At 58.3% G+C, this 27,982-nt stretch overlaps 1 protein-coding gene across 1 annotated transcript; it reads left to right on the top strand.

The window, feature by feature from the left end:
* LOC311221800 (sodium/glucose cotransporter 2-like) lies at positions 1-27,720 on the top strand (the record flags this gene model as incomplete). Its single annotated transcript, XM_084307199.1, is given in 15 exon segments — positions 1-138; positions 435-506; positions 1,813-1,905; positions 1,907-1,918; positions 4,515-4,574; positions 8,871-9,056; positions 11,308-11,413; positions 12,586-12,666; positions 14,964-15,160; positions 15,828-15,963; positions 19,621-19,728; positions 20,837-20,987; positions 23,939-24,107; positions 26,276-26,491; positions 27,427-27,720. Coding segments are annotated over 15 exon segments (2,019 nt in total).
* Positions 27,721-27,982: the final 262 nt, after the last annotated feature.

Here is a 27,982-nt window from a genome sequence, read left to right as displayed (position 1 = left end):
ATGGTCCTTACTGGTCTGTACTGGTCCTATACTGGTCCTGTACCAATCCATACCAGTCTGTACCGGTCCATACTGGTCCTGTACTGGTCTGTACTGGTCCTATACTGGTCTGTACTGGTCCTGTACCAGTCCATACCAGTCTGTACTGGTCCCTACTGGTCCTGTACTGATCCTATAACAGTCTATACTGGTCTGTACTGGTCCATACTGGTCTGTACTGGTCCATACTGGTCCTGTACCGGTTCATACTGGTCCTTACTGGTCTGTACTGGTCCTATACTGGTCCTGTACCAATCCATACCAGTCTGTACCGGTACATACTGGTCCTGTACTGGTCTGTACTGGTCCATACCAGTCCGTATGGGTCAGTACTGGTCCATACTGGTCCATACTGGTCCGTACTGGTCCTTACTGGTCTGTACTGGTGCCCCCAGTCCCTGCGGCGCGGTTCCCGCAGCTCCGTCTCCGGGTTCTTCCTGGCCGGGCAGCGAATGGGCTGGGGCAGCGTGAGTGATTTGGGGCGAAAAACGGCGATTTTGGGACTTTGGGGGGCGGGAGGGGGTTGGGGAGGATTTAGGGGGGAAATTTGGGGGAATTTGGGGGGATTTGGGGGGATTTGGGGGAAAAATGGGGGATTTTGGGGATACTGGGGGAAAATGGAGGATTTGGGGGGAATTTTGGGGGGATTTGGGGATTTGGGGGGAAAAAGGGGGATTTGGGGGATTTTGGGAAGATTTGGGGGATTTTGGGGGGATTTGGGGGGATTTTGGGGGGTTTGAGGGAAAAAATGGGGATTTGGGGGGGAATTTGGGGATTTGGGGGGATTTGGGGGAAAATTGGGGGGTTTGGGGGGATTTGGGGGATTTGGGGGAAAAATTGGGGGGGTTGGGGGGATTTGGGGGAAAATTGTGGGGATTTGGGCGGATTTGGGGGAAAATTGGGGATTTGGGGGGATTTTGGGGGGAATTGGGGGATTTTAGGGATTTGGGGGGATTTGGGGGGATTTGGGGGAAAAATTGGGGATTTGGGGGGATTTGGGGGGATTTGGGGGGAAATTGGGGGATTTGAGGGATTTGGGGGATTTGGGGGAAAAATTGGGGATTTGGGGGGATTTTGGCGGGAATTGGGGGATTTTAGGGATTTGGGGGAATTTGGGGGATTTGGGGGGATTTGGGGGAAAATTGGGGGTTTGGGGGACTTTGAGGGGATTTGAGGGGAAATTGGGGGATTTGGGGGGAAAATTGGGATTTGGGGGTATTTGGGGGGATTTGGGGGGATTTGGGCGAAAATTGGGGGGATTAGGGGTTTGGGGGGGATTTGGGGGATTTTGGGGGACTTGGGGGGAATTTGGGGGGGATTTGGGGGAATTTTGGAGGGAAAATGGGAGATTTGGGGGGATTTGGGGGAAGATTGGGGGAATTTGGGGAAAAATGGGGAGGATTTGGGTTATTTGGGGGCCATTTTGGGGGTGGTTTGGGCCCATTTTGGGGGTACTTCGGGTCCCCTCACTCCCATTTTGGGGTATTTTGGGCCAGTTTGGGGTGGTTTGGGGGCATTTGGGGCCATTTTGGGGTGGTTTTGGGGTATGCTGGGGTATTTTGGGCCCATTTTGGGGTATTTTGGGGTGGGTTTGGGTCAGTTTGGGGGCATTTGGGGGGCATTTGGGGCCCATTTCGGGGTGGTTTGGGCCCATTTTGGGTCTGTTTGTGTCCATTTTGGGCCGGTTTGGGCCCATTTCGGGGCGGTTTGGGCCCATTTTGGGGGGTGCTTGTGTTTTGGGGTGATTCGTGGGGTTTTTGGGTCCGTTCCCAGGTGGGGGCCTCGCTCTTCGCCTCCAACATCGGCTCCGGGCACTTTGTGGGGCTGGCGGGCACCGGGGCCGCCTCGGGGCTGGCGGGTGGCGGCCTTCGAGTGGCACGTGAGGGACCTATAGGGGACATATAGGGGACATAGGGGGGCTATAGGGGGCTATAGGGCCTATAGGGGGCTATAGGGGCCTATAGGGACCCATAGAGACCATAGGGACACATAGGGACCTATAGGGACCATAGGGGCCTATAGGGGCTAGAGGGGCCTAGAGGGGCCTATAGAGACCATAGGGGCCATAGGGACCTATAGGGACCTCTAGGGGCCTATAGGGACCCATAGAGACTATAGGGACACATAGGGACCTATAGGAAGCTATAGGGGCCATAGGGGCCTATAGGGGCCATATAGGGGCTATAGGCGCCATAGGGGCTATATAGGGGCTATAGGGGCCCATAGAGTCCATAGGGACACATAGGGACCTATAAGGAGCTATAGGGGCTATAGGGGCCATATAGGGGCTATAGGGGCCTATAGGGGGCTATAGGGGCCATAGGGGCCTATAGGGACCCATAGAGACCTATAGGGGCCATAGGGGCCTATAGGGGCTATATAGGGGCTATAGGGGCCCATAGAGTCCATAGGGACACATAGGGACCTATAGGGAGCTATAGGGGCCATAGGGGCCTAGAGGGGCGTATAGAGGCCATAGGGGCCTATAGGGGCCATATAGGGGCTATAGGGGCCATAGGGGCCTATAGGGGTTATACAGGGGTCTATAGGGGCCATAGGGACACATAGGGACCTATAGGGACCATAGGGGCCTATAGGGAGCTATAGGGGCTATAGGGACCATATAGGGGGCCTATAGGGGCTAGAGGGGCCTAGAGGGGCCTATAGAGACCATAGGGGCCATAGGGGCCTATAGGGGCTATAGGGGCCTATAGGGACCCATAGAGACCTATAGGGGCCATAGGGGCCTATAGGGGTTATACAGGGGTCTATAGGGGCCATAGGGACACATAGGGACCTATAGGGGCCTATAGGGGCTATATAGGGGCCATAGGGGCCTATAGGGGCTATAGGGGCCCATAGAGTCCATAGGGACACATAGGGACCTATAGGGAGCTATAGGGGCCATAGGGGCCTAGAGGGGCCTATAGAGACCATAGGGGCCTATAGGGACTATAGGGGCCATATAGGGGCCTATAGGGGCTATAGGGACCCATTGAGACCGTAGGGGCCTATAGGGCCTATAGGGACCATAGGGGCCTATAGGGGCTATAGGGGCCATAGGGGCCATATAGGGGCCTATAGGGGCTATAGGGACCCATTGAGACCGTAGGGGCCTATAGGGCCTATAGGGACCATAGGGGCCTACAGGGGCCTATAGGGGCCATAGGGACCCATAGAGACCATAGGGACACATAGGGGCCTATAGAGGCCATAGGGGCCATAGGGGCCTATAGGGGCCTATAGGGAGCTATAGGGAGCTATAGGGGCCATATAGGGGCTATAGGGACCTATAGGGAGTTATAGGGGCCCATAGAGACACATAGGAACTTATTGGGAGCTATAGGGGCCATATAGGGGCCTATAGGGGCCATAGAGACCATAGGGACATATAGGGAGCTATAGGGAGCTATAGGGGCCATAGGGGCCTATAGGGGCTATAGGGGCCCATAGAGTCCATAGGGACCCATAGACACCATAGGGACACATAGGGACCTATAGGGCCTATAGGGGCCATATGAGGGTCTATAGGGGCTATAGGGACCCATAGGGAGCCATGGGGGCCCATAGGGGGACCTATAGGGACCTATAGGGGCCCATACATCCCCTGCCCCATAGATCCCCCCACGCCCTGCCCCATAGATTGACCCCTGCCCCATAGATCCTGCCCCACAGACGACCCCTTCCTGACCCCGCCCCTTTCTGACCCCGCCCCCTTTTGACCCCGCCCCCTTTTGACCCCGCCCCCTTTTGACCCCGCCCCCTTTTGACCCCGCCCCCTCTCCAACCACGCCCCCTTTATAACCCCGCCCCCCCCTCTGACCCCACCCCCTCTGGCCACGCCCCCTTTGGACCCTCCCCTTCCTGACCCCGCCCCCCTTTGGCCCCTCCCCCTTTGGGCCCCGCCCCCTTTGACCCTGCCCCTCTCTAACTCCACCCCTTCTGACCACGCCCCCTTCCTAACCACGCCCCCTTCTAACCCCTCCCCTCTCTGACCCCACCCCCTTCCTGGCCCCTCCCCCATCTAACCACGCCCCCTTTCTGACCACGCCCCCTTTTGACTCCACCCCCTTCATGACCCCTTTCCCCTCTGGCCCCGCCCCCTCTGACTCCACCCCCGGCCCCTCCCCTTTCTGGCCCCGCCCCCTTTTGACCCCGCCCCCTTTCTGACCCCGCCCCCTTCCTGACCCCTCCCCTTTCTAACCCCTCTCCCTTCTAACCACGCCCCTTTCTGACCACGCCCCTTTGACCCCGCCCCCTTTCTGACCACGCCCCCTCTTGGCCCCGCCCCCTCTGCCCCCTCTGACTCCACCCCCTCCGTCCCCACCCCCTTCTGACCCCGCCCCCTTTGACCCCTCCCTCTCTAACCACGCCCCCTTTGACCCCACCCCTTTCTGACCCCTCCCCCTCTCTGACCACGCCCCCGTTCTGACCACGCCCCCTTTGGCCCCGCCCCCTTTTGGCCCCGCCCCCAGGCCATGTTCGTGGTGCTGCTGCTGGGCTGGGTGTTCGGCCCCATCTACCTGCGGGCGGGGGTGAGTGATGACGTCATCGTGACGTCACCGTGACGTCACGGGGGTGGGCGGGGCCGCTCCCAGCCCGCCCAGCCCCCTCCCGGTATAAACCAGTCCAAACCAGTATAAACCAGTATAAACCAGTATAAACTAGTGCCTCCCAGTCCCCACCCAGTGCTCCCAGTCCCTCCCATGCTGGTCCCAGTTCCCCCCCAGTCCCCTCCCAGTCCCTCCCAGTATAAACCAGTCCGTCCCAGTATAAACCAGTACCATTCCAGTCCCCTCCCAGTATGAACCAGTATAAACCAGTGCCTCCAATCCCCTCCCAATCCCTCCCAGTGCTCCCAGTCCCCTCCCATACTGGTCCCAGTCCACCCCCAGTCCCCTCCCAGTCCCTCCCAGTATAAACCAGTCCGTCCCAGTGTAAACCAGTACCCTTCCAGTCCCCTCCCAGTATGAACCAGTATAAACCAGTATAAACCAGTGCCTCCCAGTCCCCTTCCAGTGCTCCCAGTCCCTTCCATACTGGTCCCAGTCCCCCCCCAGTCCCCTCCCAGTCCCTCCCAGTATAAACCAGTCCGTCCCAGTGTAAACCAGTACCCCTCCAGTCCCCTCCCAGTATGAACCAGTACAAACCAGTATAAACCAGTATAAACCAGTCCCTCCCAGTACCTTCCAATCCCCCTCATACCCCCCCAACCCCCCCAGTGCCCTCCCAGTGCCCTCCCAGTCCAAACCAGTCCAAACCAGCCCCTCCCAGTATAAACCAGTCCAAACCAGTACAAACCAGTATAAACCATTCCCTCCCAGTGCCCCCCAACCCCCTCCCAGTCCCCCCCAGTCCCCTCCAGTGCTCCCTATCCCCTCCTATATCGCTCCCAGCCCCCTCCCAGTGCCCTCCCAGTCCAAACCAGTCCAAACCAGTATAAACCAGTATAAACAGTCCCTCCCAGTGCCCCCCAGTGCCCCCCCAACCCCTTCCAATCCCTCCCAGTCCCTTCCCAGTCCCCCACCAGTGCCCCCCCAGCCACCCCCAGTGCCCCCCCAGTGCCCTCCCAGTGCCCCCCCAGTCCAAACCAGTCCAAACCAGTATAAACCAGTATAAACCAGTCCCTCCCAGTGCCCCCCAGTGCCCTCCCAGTCCCTCCCCACCCCCTCCCAGTGCTCCCAATCCCCTCCTATATCGCTCCCAGCCCCCTCCCAGTGCCCTCCAGTCCAAACCAGTCCAAACCAGTATAAACCAGTATAAACCAGTCCCTCCCAGTGCCCCCCAGTGCCCCCCAACCCCTTCTCAATCCCTCCCAGTCCCTTCCCAGTCCCCCCCAGTGCCCCCCCAGCCACCCCCAGTGCCCCCCAGTGCCCTCCCAGTGCCCCCCCAGTCCAAACCAGTCCAAACCAGTATAAACCAGTACAACCAGTATAACCCAGTATAAACCAGTCCATCCCAGTGCCCCCCAACCCCCTCCCAGTCCCCCCCAGTGCCCCCCCAGTGCCCTCCCAGTGCTCCCAATCCCCTCCTATATCGCTCCCAGCCCCCTCCCAGTCCAAACCAGTCCAAACCAGTATAAACCAGTCCAAACCAGTATAAACCAGTCCATCCCAGTACCCTCCCAATCCCCCCTCATACCCCCCCAATCCCCTCCCAGTCCCCTCCCAGTGCTCCCCCAACCCCCCCCAGTGCCCTCCCAGTGCCCTCCCAGTCCAAACCAGTATAAACCAGTCCAAACCAGTATAAACCAGTATAAAACCAGTCCATCCCAGTCCCTTCCAATCCCCCTCATACACCCCCCAATCCCCTCCCAGTCCCCCCCAGTGCCCTCCCAGTGCTCCCAATCCCCTCCTATATCGCTCCCAGCCCCCTCCCAGTCCAAACCAGTCCAAACCACTATAAACCAGTATAAACCAGTATAAACCAGTCCTCCCAGTGCCTCCCAACCCCCTCCCAGAACCTCCCAGTGCCCTCCCAGTCCCCCCCCCAACCCCCCCAGTGCCCTCCCAGTGCCCTCCCAGTGCCCTCCCAGTCCAAACCAGTCCAAACCAGCCCCCTCCAGTATAAACCAGTCCAAACCAGTACAAACCAGTATAAACCATTCCCTCCCAGTGCCCCCCCAACCCCCTCCCAGTCCCCCCCAGTCCCCTCCCAGTGCTCCCTATCCCCTCCTATATCGCTCCCAGCCCCCTCCCAGTGCCCTCCCAGTCCAAACCAGTCCAAACCAGTATAAACCAGTATAAACCAGTCCCTCCCAGTGCCCCCCAGTGCCCCCCAACCCCTTCCCAATCCCTCCCAGTCCCTTCCCAGTCCCCCCCCCAAGTGCCCCCCCAGCCACCCCCAGTGCCCCCCCAGTGCCCTCCCAGTGCCCCCCCCAGTCCAAACCAGTCCAAACCAGTATAAACCAGTATAAACCAGTCCCTCCCAGTGCCCCCCAGTGCCCTCCCAGTCCCTCCCCACCCCCTCCCAGTGCTCCCAATCCCCTCCTATATCGCTCCCAGCCCCCTCCCAGTGCCCTCCCAGTCCAAACCAGTCCAAACCAGTATAAACCAGTATAAACCAGTCCCTCCCAGTGCCCCCCAGTGCCCCCCAACCCCTTCTCAATCCCTCCCAGTCCCTTCCCAGTCCCCCCCAGTGCCCCCCCAGCCACCCCCAGTGCCCCCCCCCCAGTGCCCTCCCAGTGCCCCCCCCAGTCCAAACCAGTCCAAACCAGTATAAACCAGTACAAACCAGTATAACCCAGTATAAACCAGTCCATCCCAGTGCCCCCCAACCCCCTCCCAGTCCCCCCCAGTGCCCCCCCAGTGCCCTCCCAGTGCTCCCAATCCCCTCCTATATCGCGCCCCAGCCCCCTCCCAGTCCAAACCAGTCCAAACCAGTATAAACCAGTCCAAACCAGTATAAACCAGTCCATCCCAGTACCTCCCAATCCCCCCTCATACCCCCCAATCCCCTCCAGTCCCCTCCCAGTGCTCCCCCAACCCCCCCCAGTGCCCTCCCAGTGCCCTCCCAGTCCAAACCAGTATAAACCAGTCCAAACCAGTATAAACCAGTATAAACCAGTCCATCCCAGTCCCTTCCAATCCCCCTCATACACCCCCAATCCCTCCCAGTCCCCCCCAGTGCCCTCCCAGTGCTCCCAATCCCCTCCTATATCGCTCCAAGCCCCCTCCAGTCCAAACCAGTCCAAACCACTATAAACCAGTATAAACCAGTATAAACCAGTCCCTCCCAGTGCCTCCCAACCCCCCTCCCAGAACCTCCCAGTGCCCTCCCAGTCCCCCCCCAACCCCCCCAGTGCCCTCCCAGTGCCCTCCCAGTGCCCTCCCAGTCCAAACCAGCCCCTCCCAGTGCCCTCCCAGTTCAAACCAGTATATAACCAGTATAAACCAGTCCCTCCCCCAGTGCCCCCCAGTGCCCCCCAATCCCCTCCCAGTCCCTCCCAGTCCCTCCCCACCCCCTCCCAGTGCTCCCAATCCCCTCCTATATCGCTCCCAGCCCCCTCCCAGTGCCCTCCCAGTGCCCTCCCAGTCCAAACCAGTCCAAACCAGTATAACCCAGTATAAACCAGTCCATCCCAGTACCTCCCAATCCCCCCTCATACTCCCCCAACCCCCTCCCAGTTCCCCCCAGTGCCCTCCCAGTGCCCTCCCAGTGCTCCCAATCCCCTCCTATATCGCTCCCAGCCCCCCTCCCAGTCCAAACCAGTCCAAACCAGTATAAACCAGTATAAACCAGTCCCTCCCAGTGCCCCCCAACCCCCTCCCAGAACCTCCCAGTTCCCTCCCAGTCCCCCCCCAACCCCCCCAGTGCCCTCCCAGTGCCCTCCCAGTGCCCTCCCAGTGCCCTCCCAGTCCAAACCAGTCCAAACCAGTATAAACCAGTCCCTCCCAGTGTCCCCCAGTGCCCCCCAACCCCCTCCCAGTCCCTCCCAGTCCCCTCCCAGTGCTCCCAATCCCCTCCTATATCACTCCCAGCCCCCTCCCAGTCCAAACCAGTCCAAACCAGTATAAACCAGTCCAAACCAGTATAACCCAGTATAAACCAGTCCATCCCAGTGCCCCCCAACCCCCTCCCAGAACCTCCCAGTGCCCTCCCAGTCCCCCCCCAACCCCCCCAGTGCCCTCCCAGTGCCCTCCCAGTGCCCTCCCAGTCCAAACCAGCCCCTCCCAGTGCCCTCCCAGTCCAAACCAGTCCAAACCAGTATAAACCAGTATAAACCAGTCCCTCCCAGTGTCCCCCAGTGCCCCCCAACCCCCTCCCAGTCCCCCCCAGTGCCCTCCCAGTGCTCCCAATCCCCTCCTATATCACTCCCAGCCCCCTCCCAGTGCCCTCCCAGTCCAAACCAGTCCAAACCAGTCCAAACCAGTATAAACCAGTATAAACCAGTACAAACCAGTATAACCCAGGTGCCGACGCTGCCCCGGTTCCTGGCGCTGCGCTTCGGGGCCGGGCGCCTGCAGCCGCTGCTGGCGCTGCTCTCGCTGCTGCTCTACGGGGCCGCCCGCGTCTCGGTCAGGATTTGGGGCGATTTATGGGGTTTTTGGGGTTTTTGTAGGATTGGGGGTTTTTATGGGGTTTTATGGGGTTATGGGGTCAGGGGGTTCAGGGGGGGGTTGGGGGAGTTTGGGGGGATTTGGGGGTTTTGGGGTTTTAAGGGGTTTTGGGGGTTTTAGAGGGTTTTAAGGGATTTGGGGTGATTTATAGGGTTTTTGGGGTTTTTATAGGATTTGGGGTTTTTATGGGGTTTTATGGGGTTATGGGGTCAGGGGGGTCAAGGGGGGTTTGGGGGAGTTTGGGGGGATTTGGGGATTTTGGGGAATTTGGGAATTTGGGGGTTTTAGGGGGTTTTGGGGGATTTGGGTTTTTTATGGGGTTTTGGGATTTTTGTAGGATTTGGGGTTTTTCGGGGGTTTTGGGGGCTTTTTATAGGATTTGGGGCAAATCTCTGGGATTTGGGGTTTTACGACCACACCCTCTGGGACTGGGGTTCCTCCACGGATCCCGGCTGCCGTTTTGGGTTGAATTTGGGGGATTTTGGGTCCGCAGGTGGCCATATCCTTTGGTATTTGTGGTTTTCTATAGGATTTTGGGCAGAATTTTGTAGGATTTGGGGCAAATCTCTGGGATTTAGGGTTTTATGGCCGTGTACTCCAGAACTTTGGGATTTTGGGGGTTTGAGGGTGATATTTTGGGGTAAATTCCGGGGATTTTGGGTCTCCACAGGTGGCCATATCCTATGGGACTTGGGGTTTCTATAGGATTTGGGGCAGAATTTTGTAGGATTTGGGGCAAATCTCTGGGATTTGGGGATATATGGCCATGTACTGCAGGATTTGGGGATTTTGGGGGGGGGGGTTTGGGGGTGATATTTTGGGGTAAATTCTGAGGATTTTGGGTCTGGTGGGTGGCTATATCCTTTGGTATTTGGGGTTTCTATAGGATTTGGGTAGAATTTTGTAGGATTTGGGGCAGATTTTTGGGATTTAGGGTTTTATGGGAGTGTACTCCAGAACTTTGGGTTTTGGGGGTTTGAGGGTGATATTTTGGGGTAAATTCTGAGGATTTTGGGTCTGGTGGGTGGCTATATCCTTTGGTATTTGGGGTTCTCTATAGGATTTGGGGTGGAACTTTATAGGATTTGGGGCAGATTTTGGGGATTTGGGGTTTTATGGCCACACTCTCTGGGTTTTGGGGATTTGGGGGGTTTGGGGGTGATATTTTGGGGTAAATTCTGAGAATTTTGGGTCTGGCGGGTGACCATATCCTATAGGATTTGGGGCAGAACCTTGTAGGATTTGGGGCGAATCTCTGGGATTTGGGGTTTTACGACCACACCCTCTGGGACTGGGGTTCCTTACGGATCCCGGCTGCCATTTTGGGGTGAATTCGGGGGATTTTGGGTCCGCAGGTGGCCATATCCTATGGGACTTGGGGTATCTATAGGATTTGGGGCAGAACCTTATAGGATTTGAGGCAAATCTCTGGGATTTAGGGTTTTATGGCCGTGTACTCCAGAACTTTGGGATTTTGGGGGTTTGAGGGTGATATTTTGGGGTAAATTCCGAGGATTTCGGGTCTCCACAGGTGGCCATATCCTATGGGACTTGGGGTTTCTATAGGATTTGGGGCAGAATTTTGTAGGATTTGGGGCGAATCTCTGGGATTTGGGGTTTTATGGCCACACCCTCTGGGTTTGGGGGATTTGGGGGGTTGGAGTCTGAAATTTTGGGGTGAATTGTGTGGATTTTGGGTCTGGTGGGTAGCCATATCCTATGGGATTTGTGTTTTTTATAGGTTTTGGGGTGGAACTTTCTAGGATTTGGGGCAGATTTGGGGGATTTAGGGTTTTATGGCTGTGTACTCCAGAACTTTGGGATTTTGGGGGTTTGAGGGTGATATTTTGGGGTAAATTCCGGGGATTTTGGGTCTCCACAGGTGGCCATATCCTATGGGACTTGGGGTTTCTATAGGATTAGGGGCAGAACCTTATAGGATTTGGGGCAGATTTGGGGGATTTGGGGTTTTATGGCCACACTCTCTGGGTTTTGGGGATTTTGGGGGTTTGAGGGTGATATTTTGGGGTAAATTCTGGGGATTTTGGGTCTGGTGGGTGGCCATATCCTTTGATATTTGGGGTTTTCTATAGGATTTGGGGCAGATTTTGGGGATTTGGGGTTTTACGACCACACCCTCTGGGACTGGGGTTCCTTACGGATCCCGGCTGCCGTTTTGGGGTGAATTCGGGGGATTTTGGGTCCGCAGGTGGACATGTTTTCGGGGGCCGTGTTCATCCGGGAGGCGCTGGGCTGGGAGCTCTACGGGGCCGTGGGGGCGCTGCTGGCGGCCACCGGCATCTACACGGCCACCGGTGGGCGGGGCTTAGGGGGGCGGGGCCTAAAGGGGCGGGGCCTGAGGGGGCGGGGTCTGAGGGGGCGGGGTCTGAAGGGGCGGGGTCTGAGGGGGCGGGGTTTAAGGGGGAGGGGCTTAAAGGGGATGGGTCTGGGGGCAGGGGTGAAAGGGTGGGGAGGGGAAAGGGGCGGGGCTGGAAGGGAGGGGGCGTGGCCTAAGGGGGTGGGGTTGGAGGGGGAGGGGCTTAAGGGGGTGGGGCTTAAGGGGGCGGGGTCTAAGGGGGCGGGGTCTAAGGGGGAGGGGCTTAAAGGGGAGGGGTCTGGGGGGCAGGGGTGAAAGGGTGGGGAGGGGGAAGGGGAAAGGGGCGGGGCTTGAAGGGAGGGGGCGTGGCCTAAAGGGGTGGGGTTGAAGGGGGAGGGGCTTAAGGGGGTGGGGCTAAAGGGGGTGGGGTCTAAGGGGGCGGGGTCTAAGGGGGCGGGGTTTAAAGGGGAGGGGTCTGGGGGGCAGGGGGTAAAGGGTGGGGAGGGGAAAGGGGCGGGGCTTGAAGGGAGGGGGCGTGGCCTAAGGGGGTGGGGTTGGAGGGGGAGGGGCTTAAGGGGGTGGGGATTAAATGGGTGGGGTCTAAGGGGGCGGGGCTAAAGGGGGAGGGGCTTAAAGGGGGCGGGGCTATGGGGACAGAGCCACGGGGTAAGGGGTGGGGTGGAGGCAAAGGGGCGGGGCTTAAAGGGAGGGGGCGTGGCCTAAAGGGGTGGGGTTGGAGGGGGAGGGGCTTAAGGGGGTGGGGCTTAAGGGGTGGGGCTAAAGGGGGCGGGGTCTAACGGGGAGGGGCTTAAAGGGGCGGGGTTTAAAGGGGTGGGGGTAAAGGGTGGGAGGTGGGTGGGGAAAGGGGCGGGGCTTGAAGGGAGGGGGCGTGGCCTAAGGGGGTGGGGTTGGAGGGGGAGGGGCTTAAGGGGGTGGGGATTAAATGGGCGGGGTCTAAGGGGGCGGGGCTAAAGGGGGCGTGGCTTAAAGGGGGTGGGGCTACAGGGAGGGGAACCACAGGGTAAGGGGCGGGGCGGAGTCAAAAGGGGCGGGGCTTAAATGGGCGGGGTCCGAGGGGGCGGGGCTTGGGTGGGTGGGGCCGGAGGGGGGCGTGGCTTGAGGTGGGCGTGGTCGGAGGGGGGGCGTGGCCTAAAGGGGGCGTGGCCTCAGGGGGCCTGGCGGCGCTGATGTACGCGGACGTGGTGCAGACGCTGCTGATCGTGGGCGGGGCCTCGGTGCTGGCGGCGTACGGTGGGACTGGTTTATACTGGGAGGCACTGGTTTATACTGGGAGGGGGCCGGGGGGGGCTGGGAGGGGGTGGGGGGGTCTGTGGGGGGATTGGGGGGCACTGGGAGGGACTGGGAGGGACTGGGAGGGGACTGGTTTATACTGGGAGGCACTGGGAGGGGACTGGTTTATACTGGGAGGCACTGGTTTATACTGGGAGGGGACTGGTTTATACTGGGAGGGGGCTGGGGGGGACTGGGAGGGGTTGGGGGGGGACTGGGAGGGACTGGGAGGGACTGGGAGCACTGGGAGGGGACTGGTTTATACTGGGAGGGGACTGGGGGGCACTGGGAGGGACTGGGAGGGACTGGGAGGGGATTGGGAGGGACTGGAGGACACTGGGAGGGGACTGGTTTATACTGGGAGGCACTGGTTTATACTGGGAGGGGGCTGGTTTATACTGGGAGAGGACTGGGGGGGCACTGGGAGGGGGTGGGGGGGGATTGGAGGGGATTGGGGGGGATTGGGAGGGGACTGGAGGGCACTGGGAGGGGACTGGTTTATACTGGGAGGGACTGGTCTATACGGGGAGGGGGCTGGGGGGGACTGGGAGGGGTTGGGGGGGGACTGGGAGGGACTGGGAGGGACTGGGAGGGACTGGGAGCACTGGGAGGGGACTGGTTTGTACTGGGAGGGAACTGGGAGGGAATGGGAGGGGACTGGTTTATACTGGGAGGGCACTGGGAGCACTGGGAGGGGATTGGTTTATACTGGGAGGGGACTGGGAGGGGACTGGGGGGCACTGGGAGGGACTGGGAGGGACTGGGAGGCAGTTGTTAGGCTATACTGGTTCATACTGGTTCGTACGGGTTCATACTGGTTCGTACTGGTTCATACTGGTTTATAGTGGTTTGTACTGGTTCATACTGGTTCATACTGGTTCGTACTGGTTTGCATGTCTTGGGTAATACTGGGTTCCTACTGGTTTATAGGGGCTTGTACTGGTTTATAGTGGTTCCTACTGGTTTATAATGGTTTATGCTGGTTTATAGTAGCTCATACTGGTTAGCACTGGGTCTTACTGGTTTATATTGGTTTATACTGGTTCTTACTGGTTTATACTGGTTTCTAGTGTTCCAAACTGGTTTGAACCTTAGTGGGCTCTACTCTCTCATACTGGTTAGCACTGGTTCATACTGGTTTCTACTGGTTTATGCCACTTTATAGGGGATTATACTGGTTTATAGTGGTTTGTTCTGGTATTTACTGGTTTATACTGGTTTGTACTGGTTCGTAGTGTTCCATACTGGTTTGAACCGTAGTGGGCTCTACTCTCTCATACTGGTTAGCACTGGTTCGTACTGGTTTGTACTGGTTTGTACTGGTTTATAGTCAAGTCTAGTTTTTTATATTGGTTTATAATGTCTTATAGTGGTTTATATTGGTGTTTACTGGTTCATACTGGTTTATACTGGTTCCTAGTGTTCCATACTGGTTTGGACCATAGTGGGCTCTACTCTCTCATACTGGTTAGCACTGGTTCATACTGGTTTCTACTGGTTTATCCCACTTTATACTGGCTTATGGTGGCTTATACTGGTTAGTACTGGTTTATACTGGTTTATACTGGTTCCTAGTGTTCCATACTGGTTTAAACCTTAGTGGACTCTACTCTCTCATACTGGTTAGCACTGGTTCATACTGGTTTGTACTGGTTTATAGTCGTTTCTAGTGGCTTATTGTGACTTGTCCTGGCTTATTAGTGGTTTATATTGGTTTATACTGGTTTATACTGGTTCCTAGTGTTCCATACTGGTTAGGACCATAATGGACTCTACTCTCTCATACTGGTTAGCACTGGTTCATACTGGTTTATACCACTTTATATGGGATTATACTGGGTTATAGTGGCTCATATTGGTCTGTACTGCTCTATACTGGTCTATACTGGTTAATACTGGTTTATACTGGTTCCTAGTGTTCCATACTGGTTTAAACCTTAGTGGACACTACTCTCTCATACTGGTTAGCACTGGTTCATACTGGTTTGTACTGGTTTATAGTCGTTTCTAGTGGCTTATAGTGACTTGTCCTGGCTTATTAGTGGTTTATATTGGTTTATACTGGTTCATACTGGTTTCTAGTGTTCCAAACTGGTTTGGACCTTAGTGGGCTCTACTCTCTCATACTGGTTAGCACTGGTTCATACTGGTTTCTACTGGTTTATACCCCTTTATCCCAGCTTATACTGGCTTATAGTGGCTCATACTGGTCTATACTGGTCTATACTGGTTCTTACTGGTTCCTACTGGTCCCGCAGCCCTGTCGGCGGTGGGGGGGCTGCCGTCCCTGTGGCATCGCTTCCCCCTGGCGCTGCCCCACAACGCGTCGGGGCCGTGCCCCTCGCCCCGGGCCCTGGCCCTGCGCCTGCTGCGCCCCCCCGGCACCGACCTGCCCTGGCCCGGGCTCTTACTGGGACTGGGAGTCACCGCCGGCTGGTACTGGTGCACCGACCAGGTACTGGGAGGCACTGGGAGGGGGGCTGGGAGGGATTGGGAGGGGATTGGGAGGGGATTGGGGGGGATTGGAGGGGACTGGGAGGCACTGGGAGGGGACTGGGAGGCACTGGGAGCAACTGGGAAGCACTGGGAGGGGATTGGGGGGGACTGGGAGGGCATTGGGGGGTCATTGGGGGAGACTGGGAGGGACTGGTTTATACTGGAGGGGACTGGGGGGCAGTGGGAGGGACTGGGAGGGGACTGGTTTGGACTGGGAGGGCACTGGGGGGGACTGGGAGGGGACTGGGAAGCACTGGGAGGGGGTATGAGGGGGCTGGAAGGGGATGGGAGGGGATTAGAAGGGACTGGGAGGGACTGAGAGCTACTGGGAGCTACTGGAAAGGGTTTTAGGCAGGAGTGGGAGGGGATTAGGAGGAACTGGGAGCTACTGGGAGGGACAGGGAAGAACTGGGAGCTACTGGGAGGGGATTCGGAGGGAGTGGGAACTACAGGGTGGGGATTAGGAGGGACTGGGAGGGGATTTGAAGAGACTGGGAGCAACTGGGAGGGACTGGGAGCTACTGGAATGGGTTTTAGGTAGGAGTGGGTGGGGATTAGAAGCTACTGGGAGCTACTGGTTGTTACTGGGAGCTACTGGGAGTGACTGGGAGCACTGGTGCCGGCAGGTGATCGTGCAGCGCTGCCTGGCGGGCCGCTCGCTGCTGCACGTGCGGGCGGGCTGCGTGCTCTGCGGCTACCTGAAGGTGTTGCCCGTCTTCCTCATGGTGCTGCCCGGCATGGCCGCCCGCCTCCTCTTCCCCGGTGCGTGCCTGCCCCGCCCCCCGCTAGCCATAATCCCCAAATGGTTGCCCGGGGACAGGGGGAGGTGCTAAAGGGGGTGGCCAAGATGGCCGCCACCCAAGATGGTTGCCCAAGATGGCTGCACAAGATGGCTGCCATCAAAGATGGCCGTCCAAAATGCTTGCCCAAGATGGCTACCCAATGTGGCTACCTAAAATGGCCGCCTCCCAAGATGGCCGCCACCAAAGATGGCTGCCCAAGATGGTTGCCCAACATGGCGACCCAAGATGGCCGCCCAATGTGGCTACCTAAAATGGCCGCCCAAGATGGCTGCCACCCAAGATGGCCGCGATCAAAGATGGCCACCCAAGATGGTTGCCCAATGGGGCTACCTAAAATGGCCGCCCAAGATGGCCGCCACCCAAGATGGCCACCCAAAATGGTTGCCCAACATGGCGACCCAAGATGGCTGCCCAATGGGGCTACCTAAAATGGCTGCCCAAGATGGCCACAGCCCAAGATGGCTGCCACCCAAGATGGCCGCCCGCCTCCTCTTCCCCGGTGTGTGCCCGCCCCGCCCCCCGCTAGCCACAATCCTCAAATGGTTGCCCGGGGACAGGGGGAGGTGCTAAAGGGGGTGGCCAAGATGGCCGCCACCCAAGATGGTTGCCCAAGATGGCTGCACAAGATGGCTGCCATCAAAGATGGCCGCCCACGATGGTTGCCCAAGATGGTTGCCCAATGGAGCTACCTAAAATGGCCACCCAAGATGGCCACCACCCAAGATGGCCACCCAAAATGGTTGCCCAACATGGCGACCCAAGATGGCTGCCCAATGGGGCTACCTAAAATGGCTGCCCAAGATGGCCACAGCCCAAGATGGCTGCCACCCAAGATGGCCGCCACCCAAGATGGCCGCCCAAGATGGTTGCCCAAAATGGCCGCCCAATGTGGCTACCTAAAATGGCTACCCAAGATGGCCGCCATCACAGATGGCTGCCCAAGATGGCTACCTAAAATGGCCACCCAAGATGGCCGCCACCCAAGATGGCTGCCATCAAAGATGGCTACCCAAGATGGTTGCCCAATGTGGCTACCTAATATGGCTGCCACCCAAGATGGCCACCACCCAAGATGGCCGCCCACGATGGTTGCCCAAGATGGCTACCCAATGTGGCTACCTAAAATGGCTACCCAAGATGGCCACCGCCCAAGATGGCCGCCATCAAAGATGGCCGTCCAAGATGGTTGCCCAACATGGCGACCCAAGATGGCCGCCCAATGTGGCTACCTAATATGGCTGCCACCCAAGATGGCCGCCACCCAAGATGGCCACCCAAAATGGTTGCCCAAGATGGCTACCCAAGATGGCTGCCATCAAAGATGGCCGCCCAAGATGGTTGCCCAATGGGGCTACCTAAAATGGCCGCCACCCAAGATGGTTGTCCAAGATGGCCGCCCAAGATGGCTACCTAAAATGGCTACCAAAGATGGCCACCGCCCAAGATGGCCGCCATTCAAGATGGCCGCCATTCAAGATGGCCACTACCCAAGATGGCTGCCACCCAAGATGGCCGCCACCCAAGATGGCCGCCACCCAAGATGGCCGCCACTCAACATGGCCGCCCAACGTGGCTACCTAAAATGGCCACCACCCAAGATGGCCGCCGCCCAAGATGGCCGCCATCAAAGATGGCCGCCCAAGATGGCCGCCCAATGGGGCTACCTAAAATGGCCGCCCAAGATGGCCGCCACCCAAGATGGCCGCCGCCCAAGATGGCCGCCCTTAGTCCTATAATCCGTCCTAATCCCACCACCAATCCCCCCAAATTCCCCTAATCCCGCCCCAAATCCCCCCTAATCTCCTCTAATCCCACCCCATTCCCCTAATCCCGCCCCAAATCCCCCAATAATCCCAATAATCCCGCCCCAAATCCCCCTAATCTCATCTAATCCCACCCCATTCCCCTAATCCCGCCCCTTGTCCCCAATAATCCCAATAATCCCGCCCCAAATCCCTCTAAACTCAACTAATCCCACCCTATTCCTGCTCCTAATCCCCCCTAAACCCTTAATCCCGCCCCTAATCCCATAATCTCGTGCCTCAGACCCCTAATCTCACCCCTAATCCCCATAATCCCGCCCCTAAATCCCCTAATCTCACATCGAAACCACGGATTCCGCCCTAATCCTGCCCCATAATCCCTAAACCTGCCCCTGACCCCCTAATCCCGCCCCTTATACCCCAATAATCCCAATAATCCCGCCCCTAATCCCTAATCCCACCCCTAACCCCCATAATCTCGCCTTTATTCCCCCTAATCCCTCGCCTCATCCTTTTACCCAGCCCCTAAACCCCTAATCCCGCCCCTAAAACCCCTAATCCCACTCTTTAGGCCCCTAATCCCACCCATTATCACCTTAATCCATTCCCCAGCCCCTCAGCCCCCTAATCCCGCCCCTAAAACCCCTAATCCCACTCTTTAGGCCCTTAATCCCACCCATTATCACCTTAATCCCTCGCCTCATCCCCTTACCCAGCCCCTCAGCCCCCTAATCCAGCCCCTAAAACCCTTAATCCTACTCTTTAGGCCCTTAATCCCACCCATTATCACCTTAATCCCTCGCCTCATCCCCTTACCCAGCCCCTCGGACCCCTAATCCCGCCCCTAAAACCCCTAATCCCGCCCCTAATCCCTTAATTCTACTCTTTAGGCCCTTAATCCCACCCATTATCACCTTAATCCCTCACCTCATCCCCTTACCCAGCCCCTCAACCCCCTAATCCCGCCCCTAAAACCCCTAATCCCACTCCTTAGGCCCTTAATCCCACCCATATCACCTTAATCCCTCGCCTCATCCCCTTCCCCAGCGCCACAGCCCCCTAATCCCGCCCCTAAAACCCCTAATCCCGCCCCTAAAACCCCTAATCCCACTCTTTAGGCCCTTAATCCCACCCATTATCACCTTAATCCCCCGCCTCATCCCCTTACCCAGCCCCTCAACCCCCTAATCCCGGCCCTATAACCCCTAATCCTACTCTTTAGGCCCTTAATCCCACCCATTATCACCTTAATCCCTCGCCTCATCCCCTTACCCGGCCCCTCAGCCCCCTAATCCCGGCCCTAAAACCCCTAATCCCACTCTTTAGGCCCCTAATCACACCCATTATCACCTTAATCCCTTACCCAGCCCCTCAGCCCCCTAATCCCGGCCCTAAAACCCCTAATCCCACTCTTTAGGCCCTTAATCCCACCCATTATCACCTTAATCCCTCGCCTCATCCCCTTACCCAGCCCCTCAGCCCCCTAATCCCGCCCCTAAAACCCCTAATCCCGCCCCTAATCCCTTAATCCTACTCTTTAGGCCCCTAATCCCACCCATTATCACCTTAATCCCTCGCCTCATCCCCTTACCCAGCCCCTCAACCCCCTAATCCCGCCCCTAAAACCCCTAATCCCACTCTTTAGGCCCTTAATCCCACCTATTATCATCTTAATCCCTCGCCTCATCCCTTTACCCGGCCCCTCAACTCCCTAATCCCGCCCCTAAACCCCCTAATTCCACTTTTTAGGCCCTTAATCCCACCCATTATCACCTTAATCCCTTACCCAGCCCCTTACCCGGCCCCTCAGCCCCCTAATCCCGGCCCTAATCCCTTAATCCGGCGTCCCGCAGATGTGGTGGGTTGCGCGGACCCCGAGCAGTGCCTGCGGGCCTGCGGCTCCCCCGCCGGCTGCTCCAACGTGGCGTACCCGCGGCTCGTCGTCACCCTGCTGCCCACCGGTACGGGATTATATGGGATTATGTGGGATTATATGGGATTATGTGGGATTATATGGGAATATATGGGATTATATGGGATTATGTGGGATTATATGTGATTATGTGGGATTATATGGGATTATATGGGGTTATGTGGGATTATATGGGATAATATGGGATTATATGGGATTATATGGGGTTATATGGGATTATGTGGGGTTAATGGTGGGTTATTAGTGGTAATAGGGGGTTATAAAGGGATTATTCATAGTAATCGAGGGGTACTATGGGATTAGTAGTGGTATTCGGGGTTATTAGGGGATTATTAGTGGTAATTGAGGGCTATTAGGGGATTATGGACGGTAATCGGGGATTATTAGTGGTAATCGAGGGTTATTATGGGATTATGGGTGGTAATCGAGGGTTATTGGGGGTTATTAGAGGTAATTGAGGATCATTAGGGGATTATTAATGCCTATTAATGGGTTATTAGCAGCTAGTAAATCTATTAATCCCTGATTAACGGCCATTAATCCCATATTAGAAGCCATTAATCCCGTATTAGAGTCCAATAATCCCATATTAGAGGCCGTTAATCCCATATTAGAGACCATAAATGCCATATTACCCACCATTAATCCCGTATTAGAAGCACTAATCCCATATTAGAGGCCATAATCCCATATTAGAGGCCGTTAATCCCATATTAGAGTCCAATAATCCTATATTAGAGGACGTTAACCCCATAATAGAGACCTTAAATGCCATATTACCGACCATTAATCCCATATTAGCAGCATTAATCCAATATTACAGGCTATTAATCCCATATTAAAGACCATAAATCCCATATTACCGACCATTAATCCCATATTAGAGGCCAATAATCCCATATTACAGGCTATTAATCCCATATTAGAGACCATAAATGCCATATTACCGACCACTAATCCCATATTAGCAGCACTAATCCCACATTAGAAGCCAATAATCCCAGATTAGAGGCCAATAATCCCAGATTAGCCGCCATTAACCCCCGATTCCGACCTCCGTGGCCCTGCTGGAGGCCCACCACGTTGCGTTAGGGCTCCCTAATTAGCGCCTGGCCTAATTACCGCCCCCCCGGCAGGGCTGCGGGGGCTGATGCTGGCGGCGGTGCTGGCGGCCCTGATGTCCTCGCTGGCCTCCATCTTTGCCAGCGCCAGCGCCATCTTCTCCCTCGACATCTACCGGCGCCTGCGGCCCCACGCCAGCCAGCGCCAGCTGCTCATAGCCGGCAGGTGGGGACACCGCGGGGACACCGGGGGGACGTGGGGACACCACGGGGACATGGGGACACCATGGAGACCACCATAGGGCCATGGAGCCACCATAGGGCCACGGGGCCACCACGGGGACACCATAGGGCTATGGGGGCACCATGGGGACCATCCTAGGGCCATGGGGACACCATAGGGACACCACGGGGACAATCATAGGTCCATGGGGCCACCATAGAGCCATGGGGCCACCATAGGGCCACCATAGGTCCATGGGGCCACTACAAGTCCATGGGGACACCATAGGGCCACAGGGCCACCACGGGGCCACCATAGGGCCATGGGGGCACCATGGGGACCATCCTAGGGCCATGGGGCCACCATAGGGCCATGGGGACACCATAGAGCCATGGGGCCACCACAGGGCCACGGGGGGCCACCATAGGTCCATGGGGACACCAGGGGGCCACCATATGTCCATAGGGCCACCATAGAGCCATGGGGCCACCATAGGGCCACCATAGGTCCATGGGGCCACTACAAGTCCATGGGGACACCATAGGGCCATAGGGTCACCACAGGGCCACCATAGGGCCACAAGAACACCATGGGGACCACCATAGTTCCACGGGGCAACCATGGGGCCACCATAGGGCCATGGGGCCACCACAGATCCATGGGGGCCACCACAGGACCATGGGGCCACCATAGGGCCATAGGGCCACCATAGGTCCATGGGGACACCAGGGGGCCACCATATGTCCATAGGGCCACCATAGAGCCATGGGGCCACCACAGGGCCACCATAGGGCCACAAGGACACCATGGGGACCACCATAGTTCCACGGGGCAACCATGGGGCCACCATAGGGCCATGGGGCCACCACAGATCCATGGGGGCCACCACAGGACCATGGGGCCACCACGGGGCCATAGGGCCACCATAGGTCCATGGGGACACCAGGGGGCCACCATATGTCCATAGGGCCACCATAGAGCCATGGGGCCACCATAGGGCCACCATAGGTCCATGGGGCCACTACAAGTCCATGGGGACACCATAGGGCCATAGGGTCACCACAGGGCCACCATAGGGCCACAAGAACACCATGGGGACCACCATAGTTCCACGGGGCAACCATGGGGCCACCATAGGGCCATGGGGCCACCACAGATCCATGGGGGCCACCACAGGACCATGGGGCCACCATAGGGCCATAGGGCCACCATAGGTCCATGGGGACACCAGGGGGCCACCATATGTCCATAGGGCCACCATAGAGCCATGGGGCCACCACAGGGCCACCATAGGGCCACAAGGACACCATGGGGACCACCATAGTTCCACGGGGCAACCATGGGGCCACCATAGGGCCATGGGGCCACCACAGGGCCATAGGGCCACCATAGGTCCATGGGGCCACCACAGGGCCACCATAGGGCCACCACAGGTCCATGGGGCCACCATAGAGCCATGAGGCCACCATAGGACCACGGGGCCACCATAGGGCCACCATAGGTCCATATGACCACCATAGAGCCACGGGGCCACCACAGGGCCCTGGGGCCACCATAGGACCTCAGGGCCACAATAGGGCCACCATAGGTCCATAGGGCCACCATGGGGACACCACAGGGCCATGGGGGCCACCACAGGACCATGGGGCCACCACGGGGCCATAGGGCCACCATAGGTCCATGGGGACACCAGGGGGCCACCATATGTCCATAGGGCCACCATAGAGCCATGGGGCCACCATAGGGCCACCATAGGTCCATGGGGCCACTACAAGTCCACGGGGACACCATAGGGCCACAGGGCCACCACAGGGCCACCATAGGGCCACAAGGACACCATGGGGACCACCATAGTTCCACGGGGCAACCATGGGGCCACCATAGGGCCATGGGGCCACCACAGATCCATGGGGGCCACCACAGGACCATGGGGCCACCACGGGGCCATAGGGCCACCATAGGTCCATGGGGACACCAGGGGGCCACCGTATGTCCATAGGGCCACCATAGAGCCATGGGGCCACCATAGGGCCACCATAGGTCCATGGGGCCACTACAAGTCTATGGGGACACCATAGGGCCACAGGGCCACCACAGGGCCACCATAGGGCCACAAGGACACCATGGGGACCACCATAGTTCCACGGGGCAACCATGGGGCCACCATAAATCCATGGGGCCACCATAGGTCCATAGGGCCACCATGGGGACACCATAGGGCCATGGGGCCACCATAGGTCCATGGGGCCACCACAGGGCCACCATAGGGCCACCACAGGTCCATGGGGCCACCATAGAGCCATGAGGCCACCGTAGGACCACGGGGCAACCATGGGGCCACCATAGGACCACAGGGCCACCATAGGGCCACCATGGGACCACGGGGCCACCACAGGTCCATGGGGCCACCATAGAGCCACGGAGCCACCACAGGGCCACGGGGCCACCACAGGACCATGGGGCAACCACAGGGCCACCATATGTCCATGGGGCCACCATAGGTCCATGGGGCCACCATAGGTCCATAGGGCCACCATAGGGCCATGGGGACACCATGGGGACACCATAGGGCCGTAGGGCCACCATAGGGCCACCACATGGCCATGGGGCCACCACAGGTCCATGGGGACACCATACAGCCACAGGGCCACCACGGGGCCACCACAGGGCCATGGGGACACCACAGGGCCACGAGGCCACCATAGAGCCATGGGGCCACCATAGGGCCACGGGGCCACCATAGGGCCACCATAGGTCCACAGGACCACCACGGGGCCACCATTGGGCTACCACAGGTCCATGGGGCCACCATAGAGCCACGGGGCCACCACAGGACCACGGGACCACCACAGGGACCGCAGCCAACGTTGGCCAACGTTGGCCAACCGTTGACCGCGCCCAACGAGGCGCCACCGGGAGGGGTGACCGGGGGGGTGTCACCGGTGTCCCCGCAGGCTGTGGATGGTGGCCCTGGTGGGCCTGAGCCTGGCCTGGCTGCCGGTGGTGCAGGCGGCGCAGGGCGGGCGCCTCTTCGACTACATCCAGGCCGTGGGCAGCTTCCTCACGCCCCCCATCGCCGCCGTCTTCTTCCTCGCCATCTTCGTGCCCCGCGTCAACGAGCCCGTGAGCGGGGGAGGGGGGTTTGGGGTTTTTTTTTGGGGGGAGGGGGGGGTGAGGAGGATGAGGAGGGGTGGTGGGTGATGAAGGTGAGGGGCACAAGGGTCTATGGAGGCTGATGATGGAGGACCCAAGGGTCTGTGGAGGAAGAGGAGGGACTCAAGGGTTGAAGATGATGATGAAGGACCCAAGTGTCCGTAGATGATGATGATGATGATGATGATGATGATGATGATGATGATGATGATGATGATGATGATGATGAAGGACCCGAGGGTCTATGGAGGAAGATGAGAGACTCAAGGGTTGAAGATGATGATGAAGGACCCGAGTGTCCATAGATGATGATGATGATGATGATGATGATGATGATGATGATGATGATGATGATGAAGAAGAAGAAGGACCCAAGTGTCCATAGATGATGATGATGATGATGAAGGACCCAAGGGTATACGGAGGAAGATGAGGGACTCAAGGGTTGAAGATGATGATGAAGGACCCAAGTGTCCTTAGATGATGATGATGATGAAGGCCCCAAATCTATGGAGGAAGAGGAAGATGAGGGACTCAAGGGTTGTAGATGAGGATGAAGGACCCAAGTGTTGTAGATGATGAAGATGAAGGACCCAAGGGTCTAGGGAGGAAGATGAGGGACTCAAGGGTTGTAGATGATGATGAAGGCCCCAAGTGTTGGTAGATGATGAAGATGAAGGCCCCAAGTGTCCGTGGCTTCAAGCTGGCCTCGTGGGGACCCTGAGATCTTGACGGGGACCCGGGTGGCACCTAAGGGACCGAAGTGTCCGGGTGGCCTCCAGGAGATCCCAGTAGCCTCCAGAAGGCCCAAGTGACCTCCAGGAGACCAAAATGGCCTCCAGGAGGCCCAAGTGGCCGCTGGGTGATCAAGATGGCCACCAGGGGATCCAAATGGCCACCAGAGGACCCAAGTGGCCACCAGGAGGCCCAAGTGGCCTCCATGGGACCCAAATGGCCTCCAGGGGACCCAAGTGGCCACCAGGAGGCCCAAGTGGCCTCCATGGGACCCAAATGGCCTCCAGGGGACCCAAGTGGCCACCAGGAGACCCAAATGGCCTCCAGGAGATCCCAGTAGCCTCCAGAAGGCCCAAGTGGCCTCCAGGAGACCAAAGTGGCCTCCAGGAGGCCCAGGTAGCCTCTGGGCAATCCAGGTGGCTACCAGGGGACCCAAGTGGCCACCAGGAGACCCAAATGGCCTCCAGGAGATCTCAGTGGCCTCCAGGAGACCCAAGTGGCCACCAGGAGACCCAACTGGCTTCCAGGGGACCCAAGTGGCCTTCAGGAGATCCCAGTGGCCACCAGGAGACCCAAGTGGCCTCCAGAAGACCCAAGTGGCCTTCAGCAGACCCAAGTGGCCTCCATGGGACCCAAATGGCCTCCAGGGGACCCAAGTGGCCACCAGGAGACCCAAATGGCCTCCAGGAGATCCCAGTAGCCTCCAGAAGGCCCAAGTGGCCTCCAGGAGACCAAAGTGGCCTCCAGGAGGCCCAGGTAGCCTCTGGGCAATCCAGGTGGCTACCAGGGGACCCAAGTGGCCACCAGGAGACCCAAATGGCCTCCAGGAGATCCCAGTGGCCTCCAGGAGACCCAAGTGGCCACCAGGAGACCCAAATGGCCTCCAGGAGATCCCAGTGGCCTCCAGGAGACCCAAGTGGCCTCCAGGAGGCCCAAATGGCCCCCAGGAGACCCAAGTGGCCTCCATGGGACCCAAATGGCCTCCAGGAGACCCAAGTGGCCACCAGGAGACCCAAATGGTCTCCAGGAGATCCCAGTGGCCTCCATGGGACCAAAGTGGCCTCCAGGAGACCAAAGTGGCCTCCAGGAGGCCCAAGTAGCCTCTGGGCAATCCAGGTGGCTACCAGGTGACCCAAGTGGCCACCAGGAGACCCAAATGGCCTCCAGGAGATCCCAGTGGCCTCCAGGAGACCCAAGTGGCCACCAGGAGACCCAACTGGCTTCCAGGGGACCCAAGTGACCCCCAAGAGATCCCATTGGCCTCCAGGAGACCCAAGTGGCCACCAGGAGACCCAAATGGCCTCCAGGAGATCCCAGTGGCCACCAGGGGACCCAAGTGGCCACCAGGAGACCCAAGTGGCCCCCATGGGACCCCCCCCCATGCCCCATCTCCCCCCCCCCAGGGCGCCTTCTGGGGCCTGGTGCTGGGCCTGGTGCTGGGCCTGGGCCGGATGGTGCCGGAGTTCGTGTTGGGGACGGGGACGTGCGAGGCCCCCGGGCGCTGCCCGGCCTTCATCTGCGGCCTCCACTACCTGCACTTCGCCATCGTCCTCTTCCTCGCCACCTGCGCCATCATCATCGCCGTCTCGCTCTGCTACCCGCCCATCCCCCGGCGGCACGTGAGTGACATTTGGGGGGGGGGGCGTGAGTGACATTTGGGGGGGGACGTGAGTGACATTTGGGGGGGGACGCGAGTGACATTTGGGGGGGGACGTGAGTGACATTTGGGGGGGGGGGGAGAGAGGATGATGATGATGGGGGGGAGGTTGGTAGATGATGATGAAGATGAGGGACCCAAGTGGCCATGGAGGAAGATGAGGGACCCAAGTGGCCATGATGATGATGATGAGGGACCCAAGTGTGGGTAGATGATGAAGATGAGGGACTCAAGTGGCCATGGAGGAAGATGAGGGAGCCAAGTGTGGGTAGATGATGAAGATGAGGGACCCAAGTGGCCATGGAGGAAGATGAGGGAGCCAAGGGTCTACGGAGGAAGATGAGGGACCTAAGGGTCCTTAGATGATGAAGATGAGGGACCCAAGTGGCCATGGAGGAAGATGAGGGACCCAAGTGTCCATAGATGATGAAGATGAGGGACCCAAGTGTCCTTAGATGATGAAGATGAGGGACCTCAGTGGCCATGGAGGAAGATGAGGGAGACAAGTGGCCATGATGATGATGAGGGACCCAAGTGATGTTAGATGATGAAGATGAGGGTCTCAAGTGGCCATGGAGGAAGATGAGGGAGCCAAGGGTCTACGGAGGAAGATGAGGGACCCAAGTGGCCATGATGATGATGATGAGGGACCCAAGTGTGGGTAGATGATGAAGATGAGGGACTCAAGTGGCCATGGAGGAAGATGAGGGACCCAAGTGTCCCTAGATGATGAAGATGAGGGACCCAAGTGTCCACGATGGACACAGGCCACCCCGGGAGGAAGAGGAGGGACCTGGGTGACCATGGGAGGAAGATGAGGGAGCGGGTGGCCATGGGATGAAGAGGAGGGACCCGGGTGACCGTGGTGACACCCCCGCCGTGTCCTCTTGTCCCCAGCTCCACCGCTTGGTCTTCAGCCTCCGCAACAGCCAGGAGCCGCGGGACGACCTGGACAAGGAGCCGGCCCTGGGGGGGGACGTCCAGCTGCAGAGTAAGGGACATGGGGGGGGGCTTGGGGACACCACGGGGGGGCTTGGGGACACCAACGGTGGGCTTGGGGACATCATGGGTGGCCCTGGGGGCATCAACGGTGGTCTTGGGGGCATCAACAATGGCCCTGGGGACATCAACGTTGACTTGGGGACACTTTGGGTGGCCTTCGGGATGTCAACGTTGACTTGGGGACATTAACAATGGCCTTGGGGACATCATGGGTGGCCATGGGGACATCAACATTGACTTGGGGACATCAATGGTGGTCTTGGGGACATCATGGGTGGCCTTGGGGACACCACGGGTGCCCTTGGGGACATCAACAATGGCCTTGGCGATATCAACGATGGCTTAGGGACATCATAGGTGGCCTTGGGGACATCAACGTTGACTTGGGGACATCAACGATGGCTTGGGGACATCAGTGGTGGTCTTGGGGACACCTTGGGTGACCTTGGGG

The sequence above is a fragment of the Netta rufina genome (genome assembly GCF_964035555.1).
Source record: "Netta rufina genome assembly, contig: SCAFFOLD_160, whole genome shotgun sequence".
Classification (NCBI taxonomy): Eukaryota; Metazoa; Chordata; class Aves; order Anseriformes; family Anatidae; genus Netta; species Netta rufina.
The sequence above is the reverse complement of the archived record's forward strand: the minus strand, read 5'-3'. Positions and strand labels throughout refer to the sequence as shown.